General features: G+C 35.3%; 1 protein-coding gene across 3 annotated transcripts in view; it reads left to right on the top strand.

Moving 5' to 3' along the window:
* Nucleotides 1-20,373, top strand: part of SLC25A46 (solute carrier family 25 member 46) — a 77,427-nt gene extending 57,054 nt beyond the window's left edge. For 2 of the 3 annotated variants that reach the window (XM_074205669.1, XM_074205670.1), the window contains 3 exons: nucleotides 6,594-6,650; nucleotides 8,529-8,586; nucleotides 17,890-20,369. In XM_074205669.1, the coding sequence (XP_074061770.1) occupies nucleotides 6,594-6,650; nucleotides 8,529-8,586; nucleotides 17,890-18,468 (694 nt within the window). In that variant the 3' untranslated portion in view covers nucleotides 18,469-20,369. Of the gene's footprint in view, nucleotides 1-6,593; nucleotides 6,651-8,528; nucleotides 8,587-17,889 lie in introns of all 3 variants that reach the window. The other variant, XM_074205668.1, reaches the window with a different exon arrangement.
* The last annotated feature ends 277 nt before the right edge of the window (nucleotides 20,374-20,650 follow it).

Below are 20,650 nucleotides of genomic sequence, written 5' to 3'. Positions count from 1 at the left end.
GATATGTTTTCTGCTAAGTTCTCCAACAAGAGCTGTTCCTCTTCAGGTCCACTGTATTTTATATTGTCCATTTATGTGGGTGGACATTCCATATACTAATCATGAGTGGAATCAACTTTGCAGAAGTTTTTGTACTTTGTTTTGTGCTTCACCTTCAGGGTGGGATTCCCCACCTCCCACAGTAAGCAAGCCAAGGTTTGGTAAAGCACACAATTTTTAGGGTACCTTTTCTAGCCCCTCTCTCATTCCAGAAGATGATCAGTGAGTGGTTCTTTCAAAAAGGTTGTTTAGATACCCAGGGAGCTGCTGAATCTCACAGCTGCTTCCAGTAAAAAAGACAGCCTTATCCCCTGGACCAGTTGTGTGCAGGGTTGTACAGTTCCCAGTATATCTCCATCTGTTGCTTTGTCACTTGCCTGTTACCATAGGACTTTCTGATATGTAAAAATGGTAAGGTGATGTGACGGATTTTTTTTTTATTTGAGACATAAATTGGATTTAAGTGTGAAGTCATCAACCTGTCATCAAAATCCAGTGGCAAAAGTCAAGATGACTGGTGATAGATCAGGATGCAGTGGATGATCTGGGCATCTTTGATGTCTAACCATGCTCTAATTCATGACTGATAGAACAGATTGTTCTTATTCTCCAATTTCACCTTACATGCTTGGGGTTAGATACCCCCCTAATTCAATGAAGGGTTTAAAACCCCTTGATGACCTTTGATCTGACTTAGCCCATATACTGAAACAGCTTACTGAGATTTGACTACTGTGCATGCTGTGGCTTCTTGGAACCAATTCCAGAGATGGAAAGCAGCCCTGGAAAAGGCTCAGCAGCCCTCACACCAGAAGTGCTAGTCTTCCCTAAACACACTCTACACTCTAACATAATAGCAGTAAATTTTATGTGAGCCTTATGGTATTTGAATGGTTTCTTTATGGCTGCTTTCAGCATTTTCTCCATGACCCTGGGACTCTGAAATTTAAGAGGATTTTTCATTCTTTTTTCTTTTTTGTTTTTGTTGTTTTTCAAGCCAGTGGGGTTAAGTGACTTTCCCAAGGTCACATAGCTAAGTAAGTATTAAGTGTGTGTCTGAGGCTGGATTTGTGTCCTCTTGACTCCAGACTGGTAGTCTATCCACTATGCCACTTAGCTGCACCCTGGACTTTTCATTGGTGATTGGTAGATTCCTTTGGTTTCTATCTTGCCTTCAGGTTCAAGGATATTAGGATAGCTTTCCTTTATAATTTCTTGAAATATGATGCCAAGGTTCTTTTTTTGATCATGGCTTCTTCAATCTATTTTCTAGGTCAATTTTTTTTTCTATGAAATACTTAACATTTTCTTTGATTTTTTTTTTCAGTCTTTTGACTGTTTTCTTATTTCTTGATGTCTCATGAAGTCATTAGCTTCCACTTTCATAATTCTAATTTTTAAGGAATTATTGTCTTCAGTGAGCTTTTGTATCTTTTTTTCCCATTTAGTCAATTCTTTTTAAGGAATTATTTTGATCAGTGAAGTTTTATAATCTCTTTTATGTGTCTGTTCTAATTCTGTCCAAATTGTTTTTAAGATGTTATTTTCTTTAGAATTTTTGTGTGTCTTTTACCAAGCTTTTAAGTCTCTTCATAATTTTCTTCCCTTGCTCTTTTTTTTACTCAGTTTTTTCTCTATATCTCTTATTTGATTTTTAAAATAATTTCTGGAAATTCTTAATTGGGCTTGTGTCCAATTAGCTTTTTCTCCCCCTCTTTGCCTTGAAACTTTGCTTGTAGCTAAGTTGTCTTCTTCTGAGTTTGTGTCGTCTTGATGTTTCTTATCACCATAAGAGTTTTTTATGGCCAGACTTTTTTTTTTTTTTTTTTGATTGCTAATTTCCCAGCCTATTTCTTGACTTCCAACTTTATATTTAAGTTGCACTCTGGTCTTGGCATTGGGGATGGGAGAGGAGGGGTACTGACCCAGGTTTTAATCTTTTTTTCACACTGTTGTTTTCAGAGCAAATTCTAGGGGTTTGTAGGTTTTTTTGGTGCTTTTGAGAGAGTTGTGATCACTGCTCTTCTGGTCTGGTCTCTGGTCCTTACCTAGAAAGACTCCTTAGGACCCCTGATCCTTTGGGACCAGAAGTAATTAGAGCCCTGCATCACTGGAATTGCAAGCAAAACTTGTTTGCAGGATTGCTCCACCTTGGGATAGTAAGTGATACTATACTGTTCCTTAGGGTTTCTGTCCTTTCTCCTGACTCTGATCCAGAAGTGGGTATAAGCAATGGAGTTGCCAACCATTGTCTGGTTCTATATTATTGCTAGAACAGGGGTCCTTGTAATCTTGTTCTTCGCAGTTCCCAATCATCTTATCATCTTTAGCCTAAGTGTTCCCCAAAACGTTGCTGCTTTTTTTTACCACCGATTCCATCATAGTATTGTATCCACTTGAGCTCTGAATCAGTCTCTCTCTCCCCATGTCACAGATCTCTCTTTTCAAACCTCCTAAATTGTCTTTGACTTAGAAGAATGTCTCATCTGATCTTTTATTATTTTTTATTATTCCATTTGAGGCATTATTTTAAAGAGACTCAGAGGGAAATGTTGGGAAAACTTGACTGTAATCTTCTAATTTGCTATCTTGGAGTGAATGAATTAGAAGAATGTATTCAGAAAGAAGATAAGACTTGAAATCAGAGCCTGTTAGAACAGCTACTTAATTATATTTTTTTGTTCAGAATATTATGGAAGAAATGGAAACTTTTGTAAGGAATGGATTAGATGACGGATGATGCCTCATTCAGCTGTGTATTAGTACTTGTTAGTACCATACTGCTTATTAGTATTATAATTATTAGTATTATAATTAAACATGTTCTTGTCTCATAACTCAAGATGGCCTAGCATCCTTTAATTGTGGAATGAGGACTTATTGCCAGATAGGATTCTCTCTCCCTCTGGGAACATTTTGCAATGTTTTTGCAAGGAACCTATATATTTACAATTATTTTCCCCTCCAAGATATTATTTATCCCTAAAATGCCCTTCTCCTAACTCTTTGATTATTAAACTATTTTGCCTGCCTCCCTTGTTGCTCTAATTATTAGCAAATTGCTTTTCCTAGATCAATGGATATGATTTCAGATCAATAAAAAAGGGGAAGAAAATTCAAAGCAAGAGGATATTTTTCATTCTTTGATGAGATTGACTTTCTATATTTTTTAAAAGTCTTAATTTATTTTAACTTAAATTTCTACTTTAAATTTGAAACTAGCTATGATGAAGGAAAGTTCTTTTGTGCAAATCCCCTATTTCTTAGCTTAGTGAAGGAGAACTAACTACTTTCTAAGTCAGGAATGGCAACTTATGTTCTTTTTGTAAGTAATCCTAACTATTCCTTTTCTCTGAGTAGCTCCTTATACAATGAGCAGAGTGGTGACTACAATAGCTATGGGAAAGGAGGAAAGGATAAATCATATCTAAATTTTGTATAATTTGTTTCTATCCCAAAACATCATGATTTTATATATATATATATATATATATATAGTTATATTTGAAGCCAAGAAAATCGATGAGATCACCAAGGAACATAAGGAAAAGGAGAGAAAAGAAAGAGCCTTAAGGAACAGCTATACTTAGAGGCTGGGAAATTGAGAAGGAACCACCTTAGAACATTCATACAGAAAGGATTCAGGTTCTTACCTGAAAATGGTACTTTAGTAGATGCTAAGCAGAAAATATCAAAAATGGAGTTGTGGTCCACCATGTTAAAGAAAGGTCAAGGATAATAAGGTCAAAGAAGAGACTGGTGGATCTAGAAAATAGGTAACTTGCAAATTGTGAAGAGCAGTTTCATTAGAGATGAGAAACGAAGCCCAGTTGCAAGGGATTAAGAAGTGAAAAAGTTTTGAGAAAGTTGAGGTCAACAAGTATAAGTTATTTCTATGTCACAGGGAAGGGGAAGGAGATGTTATTATAACTTGAGGTGATGACAAGTCAAGGGGAAATGCTTTTTTAGAATAGAAATGACCTGAGCAGGAGGAATCAGTAAAGAGAGATTGAAGATGATAGACAGTGCTGCTCATGGAGTGAGCATTCAGATGAAATCAGAGGAAAATATGAAGTGCCTAACTTTGCTAGTGGCACACCTTCACTTTGAGAGGACAGGTAAAGATAAAGCAAGAACTCCAACTTATCTCAACATTCTCATTAAGATAAGAGAGAGGAGGTCTGGTCATTTGTTGAGAGAAGGAAGAAGAGTTGGAGACTTAATGAATCATCAAACATTTTGACATTGCCAGCAGAAGTTCTGAACTGGGTACCCAGTAGTTGCATGTATCTTCTTGTGATCACAGTTGGCTGACTGCCCAGGCTGCCTTGTCCTGGGAGGGGGAGGGAAGGCCCAGTCACACCAGCCTCAGTGGTGATGCTGGGGGGGCCAATCATCTATCAGTAATTTCCCCTAAGCCAGCAGAACAGGAAAATAGGAAAATCTGCTCTGTCAGAGACTGTGGTCTGAACCACCAGTATCTGCTGATTTCCCTGTGAGAACTACAGACCTGGTATAAGTACCCATAATCACGACTATGATTTTAAAACTGGAAGTTGACAATGTTAGCTGTCTAAGCAAGGCATCCTCATCTCAGATAAGATTCTTGGATGTAAGAATAGCCTCTCCTCTAGGTTTTTTTTTTTGTTTCTAATTAATGATTTTCTTCTCAAACATGCAGTTCTCTAGAAACAAATCAAGAACTAGCATTTATCAAAATGCTGTGGAATTTAATATGGATTGGGTCTCATTTGGCAGATAGGACAAAGATAGTCTCACACAGGACTTATTCTTTTGGACCCTCTCAAAGCATAAAAGGATATCCAGTCTTATGTAGTGTTTGGGTCAAGATTGTTTTGGTGCAGGTTTCTCAAAATCAGTCACTCCATCTTTTTCACAATTGTATTTCAAAGGAAAGGAAACCAGTTGCTATATCTTACTATAAACAGCAAAAAGACAAAATGTCCTCAGAGAGAGGGCTGTTTTATTTAAAGGAGTGAATGTTGTTACTTTTCTGGAACTCATTGACTCACCCGACAGATTAGTGGACATTTTGACTAATTTCCAAAGTGGAGATGCACTACCTGCTTATGCCATCTTTTAGACTGCAACACTGCCTTTGATACACTATGACCTTGGAAAGTATATTCATTACAGTCAAGTAGCTTTAAAGCTGGGTCTACATGTTAGCGACACCTCCAGTTAAAGAGTAGTGGACAGAATGAAAGAAAGTTGTTTATCATAGAAAAAAAAATAGAAGAAACAGAAGATAGATTCACAGAAAAAACTCAAGAAAGGAAAAGTTTCTCTCATATGTGCCAGGCCACAGAAAAATCATGCACTTTTAACTCTTAGGCCACTGTGAACAAAGACATAATCTTTTAATTATACCTTTGTTTGATAGACTTGAAATACCAGTACAACTAAAATTAAAGAACCCATGAATGTCTAAAGTTAAATATTAGAAAAATTAGTGTTTCATTCAAAGAAAAAAAATGAACCCAATGTACTAATTTCATATATTTTATGCCAAGATCATTTTTCAAGGTCTTTAGTATCTTTCTTGCTGATAGGTTTACTGCCACAGTAATGACAGACTGAACAGTTTACTTCTTATATAAGGAACTTCTGTCATAGAAAGAATATCTCTTTTGGGGATCTTCATGTTATATCCATTGCTGTCACTGAATGAGGGTGTTTTTGTGCCTCTCAAAATTTCAGAAGTCTTTTGCTATTAAAAAAAAACAGCTAGCTGAGGCCATTCTACTAGTTAAAACTTTAATTTTTCATGAAAAAAATTTGAAATAAAATTGTGTGATAAATGTGATTATTTATTATAGACTAAACAAAATTACATTTAAAAAAAACCACCATGCATTTATGAGGTCCTAGTTGAATTTGTTGTTGATCTAGCACACAAGATTTTGTGACTTAAACAGCACTTCTCAAGAATGGGAATGGGGATGTTAATGGTGACTAGTTGGTTGTAGATTACCATGCTGGATACATATAGCAGAAATACAGGATAGGACTGAGGTAAACAAATTGGAATTCTTTCTTTTTCTCTCCACCTTTTTTGTTTTGGTGCTCTTTATTTTTCCTCCCTTTTTCTCCTTTCAGATCTTCTCTGTGTTCTCTTAATACTTTATTGATTTTTCTTACTCACCTTTCTGTACTTACTTTCCCTTTCTTCCCCTTCTTTCCCTCCTCCATTTGTTCCCCCCCCCACTTCTCACTTTCCTAATTTCCCCCTTCTCTTTCTCACCATTTTTATTACTGTAATAAAGTGTAAATTTTATTTTGCCTGGTTTCTTGTCTGCCAACTCTATACCAATTCCTATCCAAATGGCTAAATATAGTTGCTCCCTTTTTAATTTTCCTTCTCTTTCTGCCCCATATACCATTGCCATGGTTTTAGATATGTGGAAACACTGTGACAAATTAGCCTAATCATAATCACTTTCTCTAATATCTTGACTACACATAGAAAAACTAGAATCTAAGGCTAATTCAGGAACTACTAATTAAATAAGTTAAACTCTCTTTGGTTTTAGGGAACTTTCTCACAAGTGGAGTCCTAAACAAGTGGGAGAACATCTTCTACTTAAAGCGTAAGTATCTTGCCAGAAGCAATTAATGGTATTATTATTGTTGTTGTTGTTGTTAGCATTATAATCATTATTATTATTATTATTACAGTATCAGATGTTTGAAAAAATATAAACTTAATAGAAGGATTCACGATTGTTTATAAATTTTTAAGATTGATAAAATATGGGCCATTTGGTTATGCAGTGGATAGAGCACTGGCCCTGGTGTCAGGAGATCCTGAGATCAAATTCGACCTTAGTCATTTAATAATTGCCTAATTGTGTGACCTTGGGCAGGTCACTTAATCCCATTGCCTTAAATAAATAAAACTAAAAAGAAAAAAGGTTGATATTTGTGGGAAAAGCACTTCAGAAGAGGGAAGGATTGTAAGCTTGACTTTTTTTTCATTTTCAGGAAATTAAGAATACATGGTTGATTGATATACAGATATCTATATATACATATGCATATGTGTGTGATTATAGTAAGGCTCTAAAGAGCAAATCTGTTTCTATAATGGCATTAGCATGCTATAAAGGACTTTAATAATTAGCATAACAGTGATCAGTTCTGTAGAATAAAACTTTACTCTTCATATAATCAAGATTGTGAAATGGAAAAACTTGTGTGTTTGTTGGCCTCCCTTGTGAAACCCTCCAACACGTATATGTGTGTGGGTATATATACATATATGTATATATGTGTGTGTATCTATGTATGCCAATATATAGACACACATAAACATATATAAATATATATTTATATATATGTACTACAAATTTATGGTAGAGATGGTCACTATAATGTGCATGCATGTGTGCACATATAGACTGTAAACCCTATTGTAGAAAATCAAAATATTATAGTGACCATAACTACCATAAATTTGTAGTATCTAATCTTTTTTTTTTTTTTTTTTTTTTGCAAGGCAAATGTAGTTAAGTGGCTTGCCCAAGGCCACACAGCTAGGTAATTATAAGTGTCTGAGACCAAATTTGAACCCAGGTACTCCTGACTCCAGGGTGTAGTATCTAATCTTAAAGAGCCTAATACTTCTATTAATTTCCAATAGATTTCTCATATACACATATGTATAGACACAAGCTACTTCTTGTTAGGACTTAGTATATAAAAGTTAGGAAAATCCCTCATGAATTTAATAACTTAGATGGTGCAGTCTTACAGCAAAGTTGTATAATAAACATAGATGACAAAACAACTTTACAAAGCTGTCATTTTTTTTTTTAAACAGTATGGAGGGGCAGCTAGGTGGTGCACTACACAGAGTACCAGCCTAGGAGTCAGGAGGATTTGAGTTCAAATTTGACCTCAGACACTTAATAATTACCTAGCTGTGTGACCTTCCCTTGCAAAAATAGGGGAAAAAAAGAAAATGGACAAACAACAATATAATGTAACTAATTAATTGGTTTTAAACAATAAGGAATTTCATTTACCTCTCTAGGCTGATTTTGTTCTGTTGGGTGAGATTTGAAGACTTGAATTGGCATGAGTGAATGATTGTGGTATAAAGGCAGTGTGTTCTACTTCTGAAGCTCTACTCCTGAATCTGAAGATGTAGAATGAATATTTCAAATTATTTACATAGATCACCATGAAAGTTTTATATAGATGGATAAATTAAATCCAGACTGACAGGAAATAGACTCTGTATTCCTTATGGGCTGTTAATATGTTGTTACTTCTAAGTTTTTCATTACCAAAAATGTGTGTGATACTTAAGGCTTTCTGAAGTTAATTTCTTTATATTATATCTATGAATAGTTGAAAAATTGCATAGAATTGATTATATGTTTAAATATTTAAATAGCATTTTAAAATCTAACAGAACATGTCTTGTTTACAAAACAGTGATATGTTTATTTTGATCCCTACAGCCTAACTTATGTGGTCGCAATGCCTTTTTATTCAGCAAGCCTGATTGAAACTGTTCAGGTAAATTATCAATATATTTATTTGTGTGCATGCACGTGGTGTGTGTGTGTGTGTGTTTGTGTGTGTTTGTGTAATTATTTAACATTTATTTTTCAGATGTTTAACATATAGCTATTACATTTTGTAAACTTGAATTGTGTATGAAAATGTAAGAATAGTATAGATTAACATTGCATCATTTGAGCCAAAATTGTATTTCCCAACTGATATTCTCATCACATTGTTATATTCTAGCTATCATTCTAGATGATGATGGTTGCACATCAGGCTAGTTTCACAGTCCTAATTTTGAGGTTTTTCTCTGTCCCTTAGCCATTCCAGTTTCCTTTATCAACTCTGATATCAGCATCTCATTTGGGATTTATCATAAATGTAGGTAATCTGTAGTTTTTTTGGTCTTTTTAAGGTCATTTCTAGCACTCAGAAATTGTTGCTTGCCATAAGAATCAAAATTACTTGTTCACTTCTCTCCCCTCAGTATTTTATTTTATTTTATTTTATGTTATGTTATCTTATTTATCTTATTTTATTTTATTTTATTTTGTAAGGCAGTGGGGTTAAGTGACTTCCCCATTGATAAGTGTCTGAGGCCAGATTTGATATAGGTCTTCCTGATTCCAGGGCCAGTACTCTATCCACTGAGTCATCTAGCTGCCCCCAACAATCATTTTTTTTGTAAGGTTTTTTTTTTAAATAGTAGGTTCTTTATTTTAAAATTTTGTTTAATTTATTTTCACATTATTAAAATAATTCTTGTTTGAGTAAATAAATACCCCCCCACAAAAATATAAAACCTCATGAGAAATAAAGAAAAGAGATTAAAAAAATGTATTTGTGTCCTGATACCATCAGCTCTGTCTCAAGTAGATCACATTCTTTATCGTAAGTCCATCATAGAAGTTACTTCTATATTTTTCCATAGTTGCTGTTGCTGACTGTAATTCCCTCCATCCATTCCTCCCCACTACCATCTATTATATTTTGTCTCTCCTTTCACTCTGTTTCTCTTCATAAATGTGCTGTGGGGCAGCCGAGTGGCACAATGGACAGAGCACTGGCCCTGGGGCCAAGAGGCCCCAAACTTACATCCTACCCCAGTGACTCAGCAACCTGGTCCCGTGGTCCTGGACAGGCCGCTTAAACCCACCACCTTGCAAAAAGTTAAGAAGAAAATGTATTATATCTGACTATCCTTTCCCACGATCTACCCTCTCCTCTATCACTCATATTCCCCCCTCCCCCATCCCCTTCTTTGCTTTTTCTTCTAGATTTCTATACCCTATTGAGTGTGTATGCTGTTTCCTCTCTGAGCCATTTCTGATGAGAATGAAGGCTCCTTCATTTCCCCTCGCCTTCCCCCCTTCCATACTATTGCAGAAGCTACATGAAATATCTTTTTTGTGAAATATCTTAGCCTGTTCTACCTGTCCTTTCTCTTACTCCCAGTACATTTCCCTTTCATCCATTGACTCCATTTTTACCATATATTATATCTTCAAACTCGGCTCTCTCCTGTGCCTCATCTATAAAAGCTCCTCCTGCCTGCTTTATTAAATGAGAAATTTCATATGAGTATTATCAGTATCATTTTTCTATGTAGGAATACATGCAGTTCATCATCATTCCCTCATAATTTACCCTTCTCATCCTCCCTCTCTGTGCTTCACCTGAGTCCTGTACTTAAAGGTCAATCTTTTTTTTCAGCTCTGGCAGTTTCAACAGGAACATTTGAAATTCCCCTATTTCATTGAAAGTTAATCTTTTCCTCTGGAAGAGGATGTTCAGTTTTTCTGGATAGTTGATTCTTGGTTGCATTCCAAGATATTTTGCCTTTCAGAATATTATGTTCCAAGTCCTACAAGCCCTTAATGTAGATGCTGCTAAGTCCTGTGTGATCCTGACTGCAGGTCCATGATATTTGAATTGTGTCCTTCTGGCTGCTTGTAATATTTTCTCTTTGACTTGGGAGTTCTGGAACTTGGCTATAATATTCCTGGGGGTTGTTTATGGGGGGGATCTCTTTCAGGGGGAGATTGGTGAATTCTCTCAATTTCTATTTTACCCTCTGCTTCTAGGATATCAGGGCAATTTTCCTGTAGAAATTCTTTAAAAATGTGATCAAAGCTCTACCTGTTCATGACTTTCAGGTACCTTAGTAATTTTTAAATTATGTTTCCTAGATCTGTTTTCCATATCAGTTTTTTCAATGAGATATTTCACATTTTTTTGTAGTTTTTCATTCTTTTGGTATTGAATTATTGTGTCTTGAGTTCTCTCAAAGTCATAAGCTTCCTTTAGCTCCATCTTACATCTGAAGGATTTGTTTTCCTCAGAGAGCTTTCTTATCTCCTTTTCAAAGCATTCTTCTCTTCAGTAACTTTTTGAATGGATTTAACCACTTCTCCTAAACTGGTTTTTAACTTGTTATTTTCTTCAGCATTTTTTTGGATCTCCCTGACTAAGCTGCTGACTTTAAGCTGCTGACTTTGTTTTCCTGTTTTTTCCTGCACCTCTTTCATTCTTTTCCCAATTTTTCTTCTATCTGCCTTAGTTGATTTTCAAAATCTTTTTTTGAGCTCTGTCATAGCCTGAGCCCAACTTCTATATTTCTTGGAGTCTTTAGCTGCAGAAGCTTGGATTTTCTCATCTTCAGACTGAACATTTGATCCTCCATGGGACCAATGTAATTGTGGTCAGATTCCTTTTTTTTCTGTTTACTCTTTTCCCCAGCCTGTGCCTGGTTTGGGGGTACTTTCTGAGCTTTTGAGTGTTATTGGAACATCCCTGCAAGGACCTCATTATGTGAGGCTCTAACTGCTCTTCTGGTCTGTTGAATGATCCCTAGCTCACCCCTCTTCCTTGGGCTGTGAGTGGGGATCCCTGCTCTATGGGGTGCCCAGACTGCAACCAGAGTCTAGATATGGTTAAATCTCCAGAGTCCTATCTCAGGGACGGAGGACAGACCTTGGCAGTTTCCCTCCACTCCCTTACCTTCTGTGAGCTTAGGGCACAGCTGCCTGGTGGCTCCTGCTGGGTGGCTCCATGGGTCTGCTTCTGTTTCTTGAGATCTGGGCTGTGCTGAGGTGCCACAGCTGGGCTGAGGGGAGCCAGACTGGCCTGGGCTTCATGCTCACTCTGGCAGATGTCTCCCTGTTGATCTTCAAAGTTGGGCTTGGTGCTCCCTGGGGTGCAGGTCAGGAAACTGCTTCTGCTGCCAGGAGCTAGCTCTCCCAGGTGCCCTGAGGCTATTTCCATGAGGGCGAAGCTCCTTCTCTGGGGCCTTCTCCAACCCCATGGAACACAGCCTTCCCACTATTTTCCAGATTACCTTGGGTTGGAGAATTGCCTCACTGGATCTTTCTATGGGTTCTGTCTCTCGAAAATTTAGTTAGATTCATAATTTTAAGGTTTTTGAAATATTTTGGAGAGAGTGCTATGAGAGGTGTCCTCCTACTGCCATCTTGGCTCTATCCTTTTGTAAGGTTTTTGAGTTTCACATTTTTCTCCCTTCTCTCTCCCCTTCCTTTGACAAAAAGCAATCTGATATAGATTATACCATGTATGACTATGTTAAACATATATCCTTATTAATCATGTTGTGAAAGAAGAATCAAGTCAAAAAAGGGAAAAAACCATGAAGGGGAAAAGCAACATAATCTATAAAACATTTTTTATAATTTAATTTTATTCATTTAACCTAGCTGCCCCTAAAACAATTTTTAAAAATTGAAAATAGGGGTGGCTAGGTGGCTTAGTGGATAGAGCACCAGCCCTGGAGTCAGGAGTACCTGAGTTCAAAACTGGCCTCAGACACTTAATAATTAACCTAGCTGTGTGGCCTGGGACAAGCCACTTAACCCCATTTGCCTTGCAAAAAAACAAACAAACCTTAAAAAAAAAAAAGAAATGGGGAAAAAATTGAAGTTTTGGTCTGCATTCAGACTCCATAGTTCCTTCCCTCGATATGGATGGTATTTTCCATCACAAGTCCTTTAAAAATGTTTTTGATTATTTTACTGCTAAAATGAGCAAGTCCATCATAGTTGAACACCACACAAGTTATTAGTGTGTACAGTGTTCTTCTGGTTCTGCTCACTTTACTCAGCTTCAGTTTTTTAGCCTTTTCTGAAGTTTTTACCCTTTCTTGTAATCTCTTTGGGATATAGACCTAGTACTGGTATTGCTGGATCAAAGAATATGCACAATTTTATTGCCCTTTGGGTATATTTCCAAATTGCTCTCCAGAAGGATTGGATCAGTTCACAACTCTACCACGAATGCAATAGTGTCCCAGTTTTCCCACATCCCCTCCAACATTGACCATTTTCCTTTTTTGGCATATTAGCCAATCTGATAGGTGTGAGGTGGTACCTCAAAGTTGTTTTAATTTGCATTTCTAATCAATGTGATTTAGAGCATTTTTTTTTTAGGTTTTTGTAAGGCAAATAGGGTTAAGTGGCTTGCCCAAGGCCACACAGCTAGGTAATTATTAAGTGTCTGAGGCCAGTTTTGAACCCAGGTACTCCTGACTCCAAGGCTGGTGCTTTATCCACTATGTCACCTAGCCACCCCTAGAGCATTTTTTTATATGACTATAGAGAATTTATATTTTTTTTCAATCTGAGAACTGCCTGTTCATAGCCTTTGACCATTTATCATTTGGGGAATGACGTGTTTTGACCTTGTATTACCACCTTTTTCTGATTTGCTGAGAATTATTGGAGGAAATCAAAACATGGTAGTGATTGGACTCATGATAAATTTATATCTATTCTTTTATTTAAAAATATTTTTTTTAAAGATTTTGCAAGGCAGATGGGGTTAAGTGGCTTGCCCAAGGCCACACAGCTAGGTAATTATTAAGTGTCTGAGGTCAGATTTGAACTCAGGTACTCCTGACTCCAGGGCTGGCGCTCTATCCACTGCTCCACCTAGCTGCCTCTATTCTTTTATTTTTTAATAGATTTATTTTTGTAGCTATATGCAAAGATAGTTTTCCATATTCATTTTTTTTAAGGTTTTTGCAAGGCAATGGGGTTAAGTGGCTTGCCCAAGGCCATATGGCTAGGTAATTATTAAGTGTCTGAGACCGGATTTGAACCCAGGTACTCCTGACTCGAGGGCTGGCACTTTATCCACTGTGCCACCTAGCCGCCCCTCTATTCATTTTTTTATAAAATTTTGTGTTTCACATTTTTCTCCCTCCCTTCTTTTCCTCCCCTCTTCCCCTTGACAAAGTAATCTAATACAGATTATACATGACTAACCATGTTGAATATATTTCCACATTAATCATGTTTTGAACATTGATTCAAATCTTAAAGGAGCCTAATGGTCCTGTTAATTTTCAATTGATGCCCTATTAATATTCTCCATAGCAATAACTATTCTAGACTTATCCCTCTTTTTTCAAACCCCCAACAATATTCCCTTTCTTTATCCCACTCCAAATAGATGGAGAACCTAGCCTTCTTTATTGTGAGGAAATTAAAACTACGTCTTGAGTTTTCTCTTCTACCCTCTATGCCTCAAACTGCCTATATTTACATATCCTTTACTTTTCTTCTCTGATTTGATAAGGTAGTTTTGATAAGATAGAGTTCCTCCTTGCTAAGGCTAACCATTCTACTTATGTCTCTATTCTTATTTAATCTGGAATGAATCAGTGATTATTTAATTCAACCCATACCTGTCCAGACATCCCCTTTAAGTATCCACAATTGAAGATTCAGTTTTTTTTGGAGGCCTCTGAGAAGCAACCTTCTTACAAAAACAGCTCATTCTTTTGGATAGCTTTCTTTATTTGAAAATTTTTTTCTTATGCGATGCCATTAATGATCTATAGCTCTCATCTTTAATCTTATCCTCTTCATAGCTTCTTCTGTTCTACCTATCAATGTGCTCCTTTCTCTACTATACCAGAACAAAATAAAAAACTTTTGCATGACTCAAACACTCCAAGTAATTGACCCATATATATCTCTTATCCCATTCACTTATTCATTACAAAACTTATATACAAAGCATTTTATACTTTTTGCCTTTACTTTTTTTTTCATGTTTTTGCAAGGCAAAGGAGTTAAGTGCCTTGCCCAAGGCCACACAATTAGGTAATTATTAAGTGTCTGAGGTCAAATTTGAATTCAGATCCTCCTGACTTCAGGGCTGGTACTCTATTCACTGCACCACCTAGCTGCCCCTGCCTTTACTTTTTGATGACTACTTATTCCTCATCTCCTTGCCTTCAGGTGACTCATAAATCCATTTATCCCACCTTCTTCCTTTCATCTTATGTCCAAGCAATTGCCCAATTTTGTTGATTACATTTTTGTAATTTTTCTTACAACTTTTCTTCCCTTTACCACTCACACTGCCACAACTCTAGTTCATATCCTTACCATCTCTCACTTTTGTCTCAGAATGATCCCCATTGGTAGGTAGTTCACTCTAAATGGACTTCTAATGTTTGCATAATGACATGTGAAAGTATTTGAAAAATTTTCAAGTAAACTGGGGGGGGCATTAAAAAGCCATTTTGGGGGGTCATTTTTCACCACAAGATGGCGACTCAAGTACATTGATGATTAGATATTCAGATTGGTTAACGTGACTTTTATTTATTATAAATTCTTTCTCTTCTCTCAAACATATATTCTAGATCCTATTCATTTCTAATTTCTTAGAGACTTCTTCTTCCTTCCCTTTTCTCTCCACCAACAAGCATTTTCAGCTACATTCTTAACTGGTTTCTTCTCTTTGCTTTAAGCATACAAATTTCCTCATCTTTATACTCTACTATTTTTCTTACCTTTCTACCTTATTTTTTCTACAAAGCTCAATTAGTTCTCTAAATACCTATCTTCTCTTTCCTCACCTTATAGTCTCTTTTCAGTGTTGCTTCTATCACATCTCTAAAATTGCTGTCTCTACAGTCATTAGTGACCTAGTCTCTGTATTTCAGAGTTACTTTCTCATTTTTTCCCTCTTAGCTTCCATCATATATTATGATCTCTTGCTTCTCCTTCCACTTTCTTCTTTTAGTGGTTCTTCAGCATACTAGTTTGTAGAGGTATCCTCCAAATCAAGTTGATACTCTATTCTTCTATAATCCTTTCTTCAGATATTTTGCCCTTGATGACCTTGTCTCGTCATCTTTTTTTTTCTGCAGATGGCTTCCAAAACATTTAAAAATCATTTTAATTTTTTTGAGTTCCAAATTCTCTCCCTCTTTTAACTCCTCCCCTACCTATTAAGACATTATAAATTATACATGTAAAGACATGTAAAATGTTTCCATAGTAGCCATGTTGCCAAAAAAAACCAAGAAAAAAGTGAAAAAAAGTTTCACTTTGCACCCAGAGATATTATCACTTCGCTTAGAATCATTGTGTATCTTTGTAAAATTCAAGTATTTATCTGGATTTCATACTTTGATAGTTGATCATTGTTAAAATATTGCTATTACTATGTACAGTGTTCTCCTTGTTCTGCTTACTTCTCTTTATATCGGTTCATTTAAATCTTCCAAGGTTTTTGTGAAACCATTCCTCTCATCATTTCTTGTAAACAGAAGTATTCCAACCCTATCATATACCATTACTTGTTCAACCGTTTCCCAATTGATGGACATGTCTTAAATTTCTGATTCCTTGCCACAACAAAAAGAACTGCTGTCATTATTTTTGTATATATGGGTCCTTTTCCTTTTTCTTTGATCTCTTTGGGATACAGATCTAGTAGTCGTAATGCTAGGTCAAAGGGTATGCACAAATTTATATCCTTTTGGGTATAGTTCCAGATTGTTCTCCAGAGTGGTTTTGGAAGTTATTTTCAACTTATGCCTCTCACCTAGTATTCATTTTCTCATTTTCAACTGCCTACAGCATATCACCATTTTGTCCCATTACCTTAAATTTAATGTAAAAAATCAAACTAATCACCTTCACAACAACTGATTCCCCTTTCTGATTTCTCCTTTACTGTCAATAACGTACTATTCTTTTTGCTTCATGTCTTGATCATAGAATTCTAGAATTTGAGGGAACCTTAACAACTCATAGTGGTTCTGATTTTTCCAACTAACTTTTTACTTCTCTTCCTTTGCATAACTACAGTTTTTTAAGAGCTGGAATGGATTTCATTAACCATCTAATCTTTTCATTTATTGTTTTGGAACTTGAATCTCTGATGAATTATATGAACTGCACAAAGTCACACAGTTGACAGTTTGGATTTGAATTCAGGTTCTGTGAGTCATCACATTCTCACTGGCTATCTCTGGAGCCATTCTGATACCAAATCTTATCAACTTTTCCTTCACAGTGTCTAAAGATTCGTTTCTCTTTTCCATTTTCTTGCTACTACCCTAATTCAGACCTTCATCTGCTTCCTAACTATTCTACTTGTCTGGCATCACTCCTCAAATCAGATCCTTTTTCATCTTGTTTCTCTTCTACCCCAGACATAGCATGGTGAAAGAGTGCTAGACTCACTCCGAGAAGATTTGGATTCTAATCCCATTTATGACACATACCAATTGTATTATTTTGGGCAAATCACAATGTATTTGAATTTCAACTTCTTCAACTTTAGGATAGTTATCTATCATGCTTACCTTCAGAAAAATGAGATAATGCATGTAAAACATTATGGACTTTTAAAGTAGTACTTAAAAGTCAGTTTATAATATTTCACATACCATTTTGAGATTAAAATAAGATGCTAATTTAATCATTTTATTTTCTGCTTTATACTTTTGCCTTAGTGATTGTGAAAATCAATTCAAATTCTTAAACCCTAGGATTCAAAAATCTTGGTGTCCTCATACTCTTTAATTCAAACTCTCTTTTCCAGTAAGACCAGTTTCTTGATTGTGTCCTCTATGTATATTTTTCTTTCCCCTATACTTATATTTCTCATTCTAATGTCCTTTTTCCTACTGTCTATCAGTTCTCTTCTCACTATCATTGAAAGCCCCAGGACAAATATAATCTCATTTATATAACATTACTTGATTGCATAATCATCTGTTCCTTCCTTGAATTCCTATAGCTTTGTGATCTGTATAACAACTTCGCTCCTAATAATAATTTATTTTAGCTGCTTTTACTACATAACTCTATTCCTTCTTAGTTGACCTTACTGAGAATCGAACCAACAGTTCCTTATTTTTTGGAGGAGTACCCTAACTTAAGAGTAACAGAATTTTAGAGTTGTAAGGAGCTTTGCGAGTTTATTTGGTACTTGTTTGATAAAATCTTTTTTATCTTTTTAAAAAAACTTAATTCATTCTTTTGGTTGCAGAGTGAGATCATTCGGGATAATGCTGGAATTTTGGAATGTGTAAAAGAAGGAATTGGCAGAGTGATAGGCATGGGAGTGCCTCATAGCAAGCGGTTGCTCCCACTTCTTGCCTTAACCTTTCCTACTGTTTTGCATGGAGTTCTTCATTATATCATAAGTTCTATCATCCAGAAGTTTGTCCTACTGGTTCTGAAAAGGAAGAATGCTCATAGTCATCCAACTGAAAGCACCAGTCCTGTACAGAGTATGTTGGATGCTTATTTTCCTGAACTGATTGCAAGCTTTGCTGCCAGCCTCTGCTCTGATGTTATGCTTTTCCCACTGGAAACAGTTTTGCACCGTCTTCATATTCAAGGAACACGTACAATAATTGACAATACAGACCTTGGCTATGAAGTTCTTCCAATCAATACTCAATATGAAGGAATGAGAGACTGTATCAATACTATAAAACAAGAAGAAGGAGTGCTTGGTTTTTATAAAGGGTTTGGCGCTATCATAGTACAATATACTCTGCATGCAGCTGTTCTTCAGATTACCAAAATTATTTACTCTACAGTGCTTCAAAGTAATGTTTAAAATGGAGATCCAGCATTCATTAGTCCAGGAAATATAATCTGGATTCTTAACTACATTGATATTATGAGAAAAAAATGAATGTTGAAAATGAAATTGGTGAAAAAAGAATCCATGATGATAATTTTTATTAAAAGACATAAGTACTTTATTTTAGATCAAAAATACTCTAAATTTCTAAATCAGACAAAATAGTACTCATTAAAATGGTTATGCTGAGCTTTTATAAGCTAGATTGAAAAATAATCTGAACAGAAGCACATTTTTTTCTTATAATATGAAAAGGTATTGGGACATAAACAGTTTATCTGGCCTCAATATTTGTTATCTGTTTAAGCATCTAGATTGATATAGAGTGGCATCTTAAAGCTATCCATTTGAGTTACATATGGTCAGTTGATTATGTCATATAATGATATAGCAATTCCATTTAGTCAACTATGAAAAGGTCATAAGGTATAAAACTTGCAAATTATGAGCAGGAGTTTGAGACTGTGTGTGTGTGTGTGTGTTTTAAATGTGTTGTGAAAGTGTACTTATAAAATAATTAGTAAAGGCTGTATGTCCAGACAACTTGGTATTTCTAAAACTTTTCTCCATATTATTATCCCTATTCATCTTAGATATTTCCTAATTTCCCCTACTGCAGGATTAGCCTAAAATGAAGCTGTTGGTGTACTTTCTATTTGTATCTCACCCACATTGAAACATACAGAATATAGAATCAATCATTTGATAACATTGGGGCAGAATTGACTATAATTTCTTTTTCCCTGTCCACAGTAGTGATCTGGTGTTATCACTAATTTTAGTTTTGTCAGCAACTTAATGCAGGTTTTACTTGTATTAATTGCAGTGAATTCCTTGTCTAGTTATATGAACTATCAGGATACTAATTTTAGAGCCATTTTCAAACATTAACTACACTTGAAGATATATATGATATAGAATAATCATGAGAACTGATTATCACTTCTGTCCATATTAGCAAATTGTGTTTTGAAAAATGTCTCAAAATATTTGGTTTCAGAGTTACTTGACGTCCAAGAAAAAAAAAGCCAAAATTAATGTATTTGTGGCTCTTCGCCTTTTTTTTGTAGTCATGTTAGATTAGTTTCCTTTTTTAAATTTAGTCTTTGAGACTGCTTAAAACTTTCTAACTTACAGGTGCATAAAGAGCAAATTTCCAAATTATATGTACATAAAGATCAAAGCTAGGTTATTTCCATTTTAAAATTTAATCTGATGTTTTGGATGAGTACTGAAAAACACACCATAACCTTGAGAAGGAATTTAGTCATGGATAAGTTTTCATTTTTTTTCTTAATCAGTTTCATGGGAGAGCACACTTTAACCAAATGAGGTGGGGCAAAAAACTTGAAGGAATCAGTCCTAAGTAAGAGCCAAGTTCTACCTTTCTTCTGAACTAGTTTTGGTGAGTAGGTTCTTTGCTGAATAAATTGATGTATATTTAATTTATTAGTCATTAAGCATTCTACAATTTCTCACATTAATGATCCATAATTTAACTGGGAGCCATTTAACACCTTGAAATCCATGAATATAAGAAAATTGAAATATTATTTTATTTCTTAAATGTCAGGGATATGGTTGCTTGTCATTATTGTTTTGACTTTTCTAGTTCAATTCACTGGAAGTTAAATGAAACACATAAACCACAGAATGTTATAATAAAAAATTTGATACCCTAATGGCATAAAAGTATGTAAATCAGGACTTTCTCTACTGTCTTGTAAGTTGTCCATGTAAAATGTGTTTTTAAAAAAATAAAATTGCTGAAGCATATACGGTTTCCATTTTATATGCCGTATTCAGAGAGGAGAATGAATAAAATTAAGAAATAGTGCTCCAATGCTGTTTTCTTTGGTTAACATTTTTATATTTTTGGTCTAGTTGTTTCTGGTTATTGAGTTGCTATCTTTTTTTAACATTTTTTTCTCAATACATGTAAAATGTAAAAAAAAATATTTTCTTAAAAGTTTGAGTTTCAAATTCTTTCTCTCTTAGCCCCCTCTTTGAGAAGGTAAATAGTTTTATATAGATTATACATGTGCAGTCATGGAAAACATTTTCATATTAGCCATGTTGCAAAAGAATATATAGACCCCTCCCTAAAAAAGTAAAAAAAAAAAATCTATTCAGACTCCATCAGTTCTTTCACTGG

This window comes from Macrotis lagotis, chromosome X, assembly GCF_037893015.1.
Source record: "Macrotis lagotis isolate mMagLag1 chromosome X, bilby.v1.9.chrom.fasta, whole genome shotgun sequence".
Taxonomy (NCBI): Eukaryota; Metazoa; Chordata; class Mammalia; order Peramelemorphia; family Peramelidae; genus Macrotis; species Macrotis lagotis.
The sequence above is the reverse complement of the archived record's forward strand: the minus strand, read 5'-3'. Positions and strand labels throughout refer to the sequence as shown.